At 37.9% G+C, this 12,418-nt stretch overlaps 1 protein-coding gene across 5 annotated transcripts in view; it reads left to right on the top strand.

Moving 5' to 3' along the window:
- NPNT (nephronectin) overlaps window positions 1–12,418 on the top strand; it is a 54,475-nt gene that overhangs the window by 10,566 nt on the left and 31,491 nt on the right. For 3 of the 5 annotated variants that reach the window (XM_030023539.1, XM_030023578.1, XM_030023549.1), the window contains 2 exons: window positions 7,682–7,774; window positions 10,342–10,434. In XM_030023539.1, the coding sequence (XP_029879399.1) occupies window positions 7,682–7,774; window positions 10,342–10,434 (186 nt within the window). The remainder of the gene's footprint in view (window positions 1–7,681; window positions 7,775–10,341; window positions 10,435–12,418) is intronic. The other 2 variants (XM_030023558.1, XM_030023568.1) reach the window with 1 other exon arrangement.

The following is a 12,418-nucleotide window of genomic DNA, read 5'->3' on the forward strand; positions in this document are numbered from 1 at the left end:
TGCTTTACAGCAGCGTACAACCTGGCATGTTAGAGCAAAATGAAATCAACACAGCTCTACCTTGGTACCCAGGGCTGTAGTCCACTGCTGCTTAGGAATTGACGTGTCTTGTTTACTTATCCCTATGGTGGGCATACCAGTCTTTAGAAAGGGGAGCAAAGCAATCAGCTGTTCATCTGTCTGTGAAAGTCATCTTTGTTACTGTGATACAGAACTTACTCTGCTGAAGCCAGTGGGTGTTATATTCTACTGAACAAAATAGCAAAAGGGCCCAGTTTGTTTTCTGCCACCACACATAGAAACACTTACGCTAGCTTGCTTCTACCTGCTGGAATTCAGGAGACACACAGAAAGATTCAGGTAACAAACAGGCATTTGAGATGATAGAGCACTGTTCTTCAAGCAATTACCATGAGCCACTTGAAATGCAAACATGAAAAGATTGACAAAGCATGAAATATTTCTTGCTTTTCTAAATTTGCATTGCGTTAGATCAAATTTTCACTGTTTTTTAAAAAGAGTATTTAAGTGCATAAGCATTAGATTAACTCACTGACTTCATTAAATCCTATTGATTTCAGTGTTACCCATGCTTAAGTTATGCATGCTTTTAAGAGCTTTTTGGAATAGCAAGGCATTCATGAACTAGGGCCTGGATTTGTCTATGCAGTTTAGAAACACATTTGGCAGCAGTCATAGCCAAGCAAAGAATTCAGTGCAATGAATAGCCCGCACTGGTTGCAGTTTGTCATGTTAATGTGCTGTTACCAGAATCATATGTGCAAACTGAGTAACTGATTTACCCAGGCAAATGTAGTAGTGGTGCATGAAAAATTAGGAGCCGATTACTTAATGGAACTGTATGTTTCAGATGGAAGCTTAAGCATGCATTTTGACAACATTTGTTATCATGAATGTTAAAAATAAGTGAAAGTAATTTGTGAAAAAATATTCAGGCATTAGTTACTACCATTTTATCTGATGATATTATCGGTCTGTAGTTACAGAAGTTGGTCAAGGACATTTATTATCTTTCAAAAAATAGAGTAAGGAATGTTTTGCATATGAAATTATCTGAAAATTAATACCTAGTTGCCCTAGTTAGGCTTATTAAGTGCTGCAGAGATGTATGTTGTGAGTGCTAGTACACTTATTTGGGAAGCAAAGTTATTTTTTCAGAAGTAATTATGTAATGTGAGTTACGGGTATGACATGTTTTGACCACCTACTGGTAACTGTGTGGTAGGTTAAGCTTTATGCATTCTCCTGCATTTGTATGTAGTTGAACAAAAAAGAAATATGTACCTCTGAAAGAGCTGCAGTGATTTATTTTACAAATTAGCTCATACCTTTGGGATCCTAGATCCAAATTTCTGAATAAGGCAGATTTATTTTCCTGAGTGTATGTTTATGCAATTGCATAATTTGCAAAGAATTGTAAAAAGTAAATGCAAAGAGACAGACGTGAGCTGAAGCTGGCTCTGAGGAAGAGAAGTAAAGAACATTGAGGTTGTGGTCTGTTAGCACCACAGGAAATAGGGAGCCAGTTTCAGGTGAAGAAGGAAACATAGAGGAAAGCTTGTTTCACCAACATGCAAGTCTTGTTATAAAGTTGGCACTGGGAGAACGTAAGTAGCAATCTTAAGATTGGAAGTCTGTTCTGCATTCAGCAGTGTAAGAGGATCCAATAAAGGTTTGTGAAGCTGAAGAGTATGTAATCATCTCTGGGCTGACGCACAAATTACTTTCTGTGTTTGGGCAAACTGGATTTTAAGGAGCTGGGATTTAGAGTCAGAATAAATAGGGGGCTATATGTTACTTGGGAAGAGAGGGGAGAAGCAAGGCCGTTCAGGCAGATGGTCAGCATAGTTTGTTTCAGATGCAGGTGTTCTTACGCATATTCTTAGATTTCAGAGAGGTGAAAATAGAAGTTCAAGGACAGGTTGGACATCTGCAGTCTGGCATTTTGAGGCAGATTTGAGTGGAGGGATGCAGAAAGAGCAATTAAGGACTTTGAGGGCAACTTCTGTCAATGAAACCCTCTTGTGGGCATCGCGCAAGAAAGAAAATGCAAGTAATAAGAAATAACTATTAAGGAACAGAAATTAAGAGGCAAAGCAGAGAAAAAGAATGTAAGAATTATAAACAGAATTATACGCAAGGCTGTTTTGATGAAAAATGTAGCTAGGAGCACTGAAAAAACAAAGAAGAGTTAAATTGGTAGAGATACTCCACTAAGAAAGCTCAGGGATTTCCATTGCTGGCCACAAATGAAGAGGAGGAGTTAGGCAGGTAGGAACCAGGCAGTGCAACCGTCTGGTTAGGATTCCACCAAACAGTGTTTGGTAATCAACAAGTAAATCATTAACGTTAAAAATCTAGATGAGAAGGAATAGAGGAGACAGCATGTGTTGGTCATCCATGCCCTCAAAACATGGGCAGCTTAGTGCAGAGGAACTGACAAAACCTGAGGGGGACTTCCAAAGTGGTTCCGAGGAAACTGTGTGTAGGGGGAAAATACAGATGAAATTTAAAAACGCCCAGCATTATAGACCCATAATGAATTGATTGAATGTTTTTTTCATTTATTGTTTTTATGCAACAATTAAAAAATAATAATTCAGAATATTGAGTCCTGCTCAGACACCACCAGCAGCTAGTAGTGGTTGGGAAGATTGGTGGCTTCTGGCTTTTACACAAGCATAACACATGTTAACAGCATGTGCATTTCACCAGAAATTCTTTCTCCCTCTCTCCCACACTTGGAAAAAAACCCTCAACCCTAAACCCAAACCACTCATTCATGTTTCAATTCCTTGTGTTATTTTCACAGGAAGTTTAATTTGTCCTGAAGTTTAAGGGAGACTTAAAATGTGGTATTGATCATCTTATTTTGGAGGAAAAGGTAGTTCTTGCCAACCTTTAAAATAGGTACTCTGTTAGATTTATGGCCAAATAAAAGGCTTTAGGATACCTCCTTGACTCCATTTAAGTCAGTGGGAACTGAGACAGAGCAAGTCTTCACATCTGGGGCAAAAAAAGAATTTAAAATGATCAAAGTGAAATGAATAATCAGGAGACCAGAGTTTATTTGCTGATATTTCTTGAATGAATTGGGCAACAAAATGAAATGGAAAGTTTAGTTGTAGTTTATTCTATGGCCTCGATAAATAAGCAGTGGTTGACTAAAGATGAAAATAGCTGTGCTTGGGATTTCTTCCTCTCTCAGTCCATGTTACTACCCAATGGGAATTTAAATGTTTTCAGAGAGGAATCCTTGGAGAAATGGTAGGTCTTTGTTGATATTGATTTAACAATAAATTAGCAATCTTGTTTTTAGTGGCATTTGTCTATACAAGTGTACTTTTAACTTTTGTTTAAAACAATTACTATTATAAAGAGTAGAAGGTTTTTGCTTCTTATTGGCAACCTTTTCAGACTCTTATCTTCTGGACTTCGTTGCCTTACGTGCATAAGAGAGTGGCTTTCTCAGCCTGATGTAACTCTCCACTGTCTACATTTCCTTCTTGCCTAGCAGGGAAGCGAGTGTTACATAGCAGACTGAAGTCAATGGACGTGGCTTGTTTCAGTCATTGTAAATGTGAGTTGATGGGAAAGAAATGATGTTCTATTGGTTGTTGTGGTCGGTTGTGGGGGAATTTTTAAATTGTCATGATGCAAAGAATATTAGTTGGGAGACTTTTTTCCCCACTACTTATGAATCTTAATGTGTTAAAAAAATGGATAAACTCCATGTGTTTGTGTGTGACCAGAGCAACTGAAATATTCTATTCTATCTGGAATTTTGCAAGAAAATAAGTAAAGTGGAAAATTCAAAGAAAAAACCCAGTTGCATCAGCATATATGGTGTATGCCTAGACTCATACCAAACAGCTGAAATAACTGCCTGCTATGAAAAGAAATGCAGAAAGGCAGGCTCAAGCTTATTTTTATACCTAGATCTCACTGTTGACCATGCTCAAAGGGAACCCTTTGGGAGTCAGCAAGTGTTACCTCTGCTGCGGTGCAGGGGCAGCTCCTCCTTTGGAGAAGGGAGCATTTGCAGGCTGCAGATGAGAGCCCAAGCCAGCCCACCTCTCTGGGCCCAGTGACTCCAGTAGAGGTCAGTCGGAAGGGCATATAGATGAGGTTGGTGGAACCGCAGCTAGGTGTGTGGACTTGGCTGAACGCTGTCTGCTTCTGAAGTCCTGAGGACTGTGCAAAGCCACCCCCCTGTTCAAGTTAATGGGAGGATATACAAATTGCTTGTTGAGGGTGGCTTGATTCCTGATAAGAAGTATTGTGGGATGTATCTGTGGTGTTAGCTGAGCTTACTGCAAAGCACTTTTCTCTTGCGTATAGAAATTCTTCATTGTATTGAATTTCAGCAGCTGTGTATAAATGAGGTGCATAATACTTAAGTAGCCAAAGCGCACAGAATGTACTCTAATAACTAGGATTTCTGCAAGTATGGTGTTTGGCAGCAAACATAGGTTTCCAAATACCTGTTTAATGTGCAAAAAAAGCATTTTATGATGACTTTGACTTTATCGATAGTGATTTATTTGCTAACTGTTAGGAAGCTTCCCTTGTGGTAGTAGAGATTCTGGAGCAGTAGACTGCTGAGGGGCTGAGATCTCCTTTAACTGAGACTTTTAAAAACAGAGGAGAGAGGTATCTGTCATGTGATTTAAATGCATTTCTTAATTATATCTTGAGAGTAGGTGGTAGACTAGATCAGGAGTTACCCACCTGTGTGTCATACAAGACATTAAATACTGCATAGTATGGAGCTATGTTTGTTGACATGTATTGGACTAGATGATCTCTTGAAGATCACATAGATCCGATTGCTTGATTTAATAACATGGCTTATGTTACATGTTTCATATCTGTAGACAGTTGTATATTATTTGTTTTAAACTAATGCTAAGACATATTTTTTGTTCTAGTATGGTATCTGACCTACTTGGTTAACTGAGAGAATTAAGCAAAACATCCCATTCCTAATATAAACGTATTTGACCTTCTGAATTAGAGGAACATTTTCATTTCAAAATGAAATGAAAATCTCATTTATTTCATTACTGAATTTTATAAGGCTTTTCTTCTTCAAGTATGAGAACTTTTATCTCTGTCTGAGCTGCTGCTAATTTACAATCTATGCAATTGAGGGAGGGACCAAGACTTTTTTAAAGTCAGCTAAACTAAAGTTGCCACAGGTTCAGCTAGTGAACTGTAATACTTCACACCAAGCTGATCCTGTGGTGCTTTCTGTTTTTTAAAGAGTCATTATTACCTAACTGTATCCCACTCCACAATATGGATTTTCTGTAAAGTTGGTTGAAATTTCATGGAAACTTTCAAAAACATACTTATAGTAATTTCTCTACTGTAGTTTAGATCACATCTTTTTTCCCAGTGACTTCAAAGTCATGAAGTTGGTCTTCATAGTCTTCATTTTGCCACCATCTCCTCTAATTAGACTTGGGTCTATGATGTCAGGAAGATAAGAGTCTCAGTGCCTAAATGGGCTCTTACACAAAGAAGATCTTTTTTCCTGCTTATGACCATAGTGATTAAAAAAGCTGTAATTGTTTCCAAGTACAATGTTCTAGAAGTTCTTCTTCAGTCAAATCTGTCCATTACCCAAGGGCATACTTTTTGAAACATACCTTTTAGTAGTCTAAGCAACTCCTTTCCCAAATGCTTTAAGTGAGAGTTGTTTCTAAATATGAATCCCATTTCTTTGTTTCTGGACAGCGTTTAATGGAAAAAAGTAAATATCTTGCATTAACTAGAAACATTCCTCTCTGTTGCCTTTTAAGATATTCCTTAAGACAGTTTTAGAAAAGAGACTGCACCGTTGTGTTAGGAAGATCCGTCAAGAGCTGTGCTGTAGATTTAAAACAAGGTTTTATCTTCTTAGGGGATATCACTGGCCATATATATGTGTGTATATATAACGTTTAAACAAAAAACCGCCCTGATAACAAAGGGCAAATGCAGTCCTAAAACTGGAGCAAACTCCTACGCCAACAGTTGCTTCTGTGGATGCATTTGTGGGAACTGTTGATTCTGGATGCTTTCAATCTTATGGAGAAGATTTTAGAACATCAGAGATATATTTGCATAGTTCTTCCACAACCAAAACTAATCTCTTGTTCCTCTTTTAATTTTGTTTAATTCAACTCTGTTGAACAGCTTGGCTAGAATGCAAGCTACATTTTTGAGTGCCTTCTGACAGATTTCTGTTAAATTACATCCTTAATACATGCAGTTTTATGACACAGCCTGTTGTCAGATTAATTAATATTACAGCTGGATCTAGTTAGTTACTTTGCAAATTCCAAATGATACTGTTAGTTTAGAAAATGAACTTAAAGCCAGGGTAAATAGTAAATCCTGATTACAGGATATTCAAGTTATGCCACCCTCTGATTTCTGTCTAATTTGTGTCCATCTTGCTTGAACAGTAAGCTCACCAGAATTTTGCATCTGCATTTTTGTCATATAATGATAAACAACATTTTAGAGGATAGTAAATGGTTTAGTTTTCCAGTAGGTTGAAACAGTATGTTTAGTATAGAAAGACATTTCTAATAAAGAAAAGACTTGGAAATGTTGTTTAAAGTTTTCAGCTGTAAAATGGTTTCCAGAGTTAGGCAGGATTCGTTGCACTCTGCAAATATTCCTGTTAGCTAAACCTACATCAGTAGAAATACATTTGTGCATGAATTATTCTATTTCTTGAAAAGCAATGCTTGTTTTATTATTGAAGTTTTAAAAGTTTGTTTTATGAATTTTATTTGTGTTATATTGAGAGAGGTACCAAAACATGGCTTCCAAGCTGTTATTTCTTGGAGTGCTGCGTTTATGCTTCATTTGGGGAATTAGAAATTACCTGGCAAATTTGACTGTGGAAGCAGAGTAGACCATAACTTCACATTCTGAGACTTTATCTGTATAGCAGGTTGGGTAATAAATGCTTGAAATGTTCTGAGTAGAAGTAATTTGGGTATGTGCAGTGATAAAGCAGCATATTACAGTCAGTGTTGCTTTTGCTTTTACCCAGTCCTTTTTTCCTCCAAAAGAAAAGAAAATAAAAATAATTCCCATGCCAGAATCCAAACACCCAAAAGGGAGAGATTTAGGCAAAACATTGCTTAATAAGGGGGTAAAGAGTGTTGCCTTATAGTCAGAGGAAAATGGTGAATGCCAGGATCTGTGCTACTGCCTGCCGGTGACTGAACTATGGTTTTGTTTGTATGTCGCCTATGACACTGATGTATGTGTTTTCTATGTAGTTGGGCATATTCCAGGTTTACAGAATTCCATGGCATGAATCATAGTATATATATACATAGAGAGAGCAAGTGAAGGCACAGTGTCTGCTTGCTGATTAGGTATTAAAAGGGTTTAATATCCCAGAAACAGCACAATGAAATGTTGTAGAAAAATAGACTACTACTAAGTATCGCGCTCTTCCCACGTGTATTGGGATGGTGGTTATTTTTGGAGGTGCACCTGATGTTGGAACAGTAGTAGTTGAAGCATATAATGATGCTGAAGGGAGGAACATAAATGGTACTATTTGTTAGCTCATTGCCATTTGTTTCAAAGTAAAGCGCTGTCAGACGTGACTGGAGTGGAAGAATAATGAGTATTCCTCTATTTGCAGCTATATGTCAGCCAGGATGCAAACATGGTGAATGCGTTGGGCCAAACAAGTGTAAGTGCCACCCGGGATACACTGGAAAAACCTGCAACCAAGGTAAGAAAGTGAAGTCCAAGAAAGAAAATTTCTTCTTGAAATCATAGAAGTATTGATCCCTCTAGCCCTCCAAATGCTGCGTGTGTCACCTGCGTTTATAGGGTAATGAACTCATAGACCAAGCTACTGTAGTAGCTATTCTGATATTGGGACTGACATTTGTAGAGACAATGACATCTGCAGTGGAATGACACAGGGGAAAAATTGCTTTCATTCAGATTAAATCAATGAGATTAATGTTAAGTATGTATTTACATGCTCTCCTGAATCTGAATCAAATTATTTAAATCTTGTGGTCAGGATTGTTATTTCATAAATTCACAATTTTCAGGTTTGGATAGTGAAATAATATTTGTTTAATTAAAAAAAAATTCATTCATGCATTCCAGTTTTTGTGTTTCTAATCCTGAACTACCTAGATAGCAATAAATTGTAGCGCATACTTCAGAGTTGGAAAGATGAAGTGTTCTCTTACTGAATTATCAATATAGTTTCATTGTAGTTTCTTTGCCAAAAATGATCTCCAAAACATGTAATGGTATAAAGATCATAGAGTATAAAACAGAATTGTAATACATGATTTATTAGACTTCGGTGCCTAAGACATGTTCACATACAAAGGTATCTTAATAAGACTGTTCTCTTTTCCAGTTGTCTCAGCCTGCAGGAAAAGTTCATATGTTTTCTGAGAGTGCTGAGGAAGTATGGTAGAAAAGTGTGATATTTAGAACTATGTTGCTGTTCAGAAATGTACCCTGATGTTTGCTAACCTTCTTTTGATGTGTTGATTTTAGAGTGAATTATTTTCTTTTAAGAAAGCTATATATTTATTTTCAGATTTACTAATCCTTCCCAAACTGATGTGGAAATGAATGTTGTATTTTTCAGTTTTGTTTTAAGTTTTATTTATTCTGTCACTTCTCAGATTATCCTGTCTCCTTTTCCCTTTACTCTGGTGTTGTGGTGGTTGTTACGATTTTATTATTCTGCACCTGTTTTGGTCAGTCTGGAACTTTTTTAGAAAACAGTGCAGTGAGCTAACAGTTGTTATGTGTATATGTAACAGTTTTTACACATACTAATTAATAATATCAAGAATGCTGTGCAAATTGCTGGAGGCTGCAGTCTTGAACTAAACTATTCACTTTCCACTAAATGCTAAGGAAGGAAAAAAATGTGGTGATAAACAATTGAAGGAAGCCTTTTAGGCAGTATTGATCAAATATTCTTGCATGGTATTGGTGGCAAAGTTGCCATGGCAGATGTGCGTGAGGTTTCTGAGATGCCTTTTGACTGTGGTGTCCCAAATGTACACCAGTTCAGGTGACTACAGCCTATATCTCTTCTATTATATGGTGAGACCCTTGAGGTGTTCCTGAGGTCAGGGTATGCATTCTTGCCATGTGCCGATTCCATGTTAGGATGAGACCTGAAAGCGTATAGTGGATGCAGAGTCTGCTTTTGCCAGGAGGAAATTCAAATCGCACAGGTTAAGTGTGACCTATGTTATTGTGCCTTAATATAGCACCTGTCCTGTTCAGTCCATGGGCCATCTTTCTCACTTCTTTTCTAGAATAATAATTCTCAATAACAGAAAGTAATGGTGTTGGCAGAAGAAATGGTAGAGTTCCCCTGCAGAGACAGAAGTCTTTCTAGGATGTGTTGAATGGTGCTGGGCTGTATGCTCAGGTTCTTGGTGAAAGGTGTTTTTTGAGTACAAGCGCTGATAAACAGGCTTTACATCACATCTGCTCATGGCCCTCGTGGATCAAGCTGTATTCCAGGGACCAATCCAAGAGACGAACACAGCCTCACAGCAGAACTGTTGAACCCTGACTGTGTGATGATGCCTGGATTCTTGCCCTTTTCCAGTGGCACTGCAGCTGCTGTGGCAATCTAGACCTTGCTTTAGGTCACTCAGAAGTTAGGATTAGCTGATACTTCTTTTATTATGTTGCTATCATCAGCAATTAAATTGCAGTGACTTTGCACAAGAGCTAACCATGTGCTCTCCCTACAGCATTCAAATCTCCTGAGCGGCTTTAGTGTTTCCCTTCTAGCTTTTTGATCCCAGGTTTACAGCTGTAACTGGTTAAGAAAAAAGCTGAGCAACTCAAAAGAAAACACTCTGTGCCCGCTCTCTAATTTGTAGTGATAATAACGGAACTAATACTTCTTTCAAAATGTGTTCATCAGAAAATTGATACCTGCTCTTCAGTAAGACCTGTGTTCACGGACAAATACGAATAGTTGAAAACTTGTGATTTTTTTGCTGGCAGTCTAAAGCATGTGAAGGTTAACTTTGTGCGGCTGGGTAAGGTTGTCTTTATGCAAAGAATGTAAGGCTGCTTTTCTGTATAACTTACTGTCCTCTTACCCTGTTTGTTCCAGGAATGTGATGCAAAGTTTGCTACTTTCTCTTTTTGTAATGCAATTCTTGTCAGCACTTGAGGGAGAAAGAAAGATGATTTTTTTTTTTTTTTTTTTTTTTTTAAATGATGAAGTAATGCATATTACAAAGATCTGGTAATTTCATTTTTATTATGCCTTCTTCCCATCCTATGAAGATGAGCAGCTATCTGCAAGTCCACCTGGTCAGAGCAGTGCAGCACTTCTGTTCCGCCCCCTGGATCATCATGCAAGAAATATAGCATCAAGGGGTGAGATGGTCCTGTACTTCAGGTGGCGTGCTCCTTCTACCTGCACGGCTTGAAACAGTAATACAATTTCTTGCAAAGGGGTTGGAGGCTACCAGACTGATGGCTGTGATGCAAAAGCTGAACCTGCAGTGTCATTAGCATGCAGAGCAAATAACTGATTGTATTTCCTTGATGCTGTGTGTCTGTGTTCTGAAAAGGCTTGACTCTCCACCATACTCATGGTTGTAACTTGCTTTTGTTTGTTTCCTCTGCTCTTCTTTCAGGGCCTGCACTTCTTGTTTGTTTCCAAGTTCCTTTGTAAAGTGAGAGCAATGGAAATTGTTTATCAGGTTAGATAAAGACAAAACTGTGATTTACATAAAGCTGGAAGTTGAAGAAAATGAGGGTTGTTAATGTCTGGACTTGACAGCTGTTGATTAATCAGACTAAGTGATGCGAACAAAACTCTCTTAGGGTGATACAAATCTCCTGTCATAATTTTGACAGGTTTGACAGGTAGTGTGATGGTAGTTGCTGGAAATGAAAGCTGATCTACTGTTTATAATATGGTGATAACAGTTGAATTTTTTACTTGGTTTCTGGTCCCTGGTTTTCTGTTTTCAAAGTCTGAGTAAATTTGGTATTGAATATTTGACCTCTGTCTTGCCTGATCCAAGTTAGCTAATAGGGAGAAAAAGGCAGAAAAGGTCTGAGTGCTGGAGTCTTCTACAGAAGATAATTAAAGAAAATAGCAGTGTGTGTTGCATCTTCCTAGGAAGAAGTGCCCCATTGTTAAGTGTGTGCTCAAGTCGGTCATTATTCAGGATCATGTGTGGTGTCACACAGTAGTCAAAGAAGTCACATCCAGATTTGCCAGCATAGCAGTCTTGTCCTTTCCTTGCATTCACATTTTCATTTCATTTCTTTAAAAATAAAATACTTGTGCTCAGCAGCCTGCACTTATGTTGTAGACCTGCTTTCCATAGTGCCCAAAACTGTCAGTCTGCTTTCATGTACAGTACTGTCTTATGTTATTTTGAAATTAAGAATGCTGGTTTTGCTTTGACTGTATAATTGTAGGCAACATGGGAATTTAAGGCAACATGGGAATTTAAGTGGTTGAACAATGAAATTCTCAAGTGCAGGGCAGTGAGTGGGCGTTCCTGCAAAGAAATTAATGGGATTTGTTAAACTTTTTAATAATGTTGGGCTTTATATTTTAAATTCCAGTGTGAGATTAGAAGTTATTTTATATAGAAGAAATAATGATATTTTATTAAAAAGAAAAACAATGCTAAAGTGTTATTTTTATTAGCCTTTGAGTTTATACATTTAGCTTTCAGGGTTTTTTTTAGAGGAAACTTCTGCTGTTTTCATATTTTCTCTTTTGATGCATAGACATTTATACTGAGATGTCTTCATAGATGTTGCCTGAAATACACAATTGATAAGTAACCAGCATTTGTTCAAGAGGTGTGTTGCTACGGCTGATTTTTTGACTGCTAACATTAGCCTGAACCTGTTCTTGAAAAAATAGACCTTACTTAAGGAACAAGAAACACACAAACCGATAGAGTGTATAAATAGCAGGAATGTTTCAGCATTCCTCCAGTCCACGTGCAGTACATCCGGACTCTTCTTAGGGAAGCACGCTGTTACGGATTGTGGGTGCCTGGAGGTGGATCAAGAGAGCTGTCAGCATATTCATACAGGCCTTTATGTAGAACCAGTAGGACCTGCCAGTAATTGTATAATGTGCCTCCTAGGAAACTGAGTGGTGCTTGTCATGCGGTTTCCGAGTACATGCCTGTCTGTGCTGGTGAAAAGAAGAAAAGTTGCATTTTGGGGAAAATAAGATGGGTTGAGCAGTATGCTCTAACACACCTAACCTGTCTGCAGGCTGGCTTCTCTCTTAAGCAGCCACAGCACTGCCAGTACTTGTTTTCCTAAACAGTAGCACTCTTTCTGACTCCACAAGGTTAAAAACATCTTTCTCTCAATAGGT

The sequence above is a fragment of the Aquila chrysaetos genome, chromosome 1, assembly GCF_900496995.4.
Source record: "Aquila chrysaetos chrysaetos chromosome 1, bAquChr1.4, whole genome shotgun sequence".
NCBI classification, from domain to species: domain Eukaryota; kingdom Metazoa; phylum Chordata; class Aves; order Accipitriformes; family Accipitridae; genus Aquila; species Aquila chrysaetos.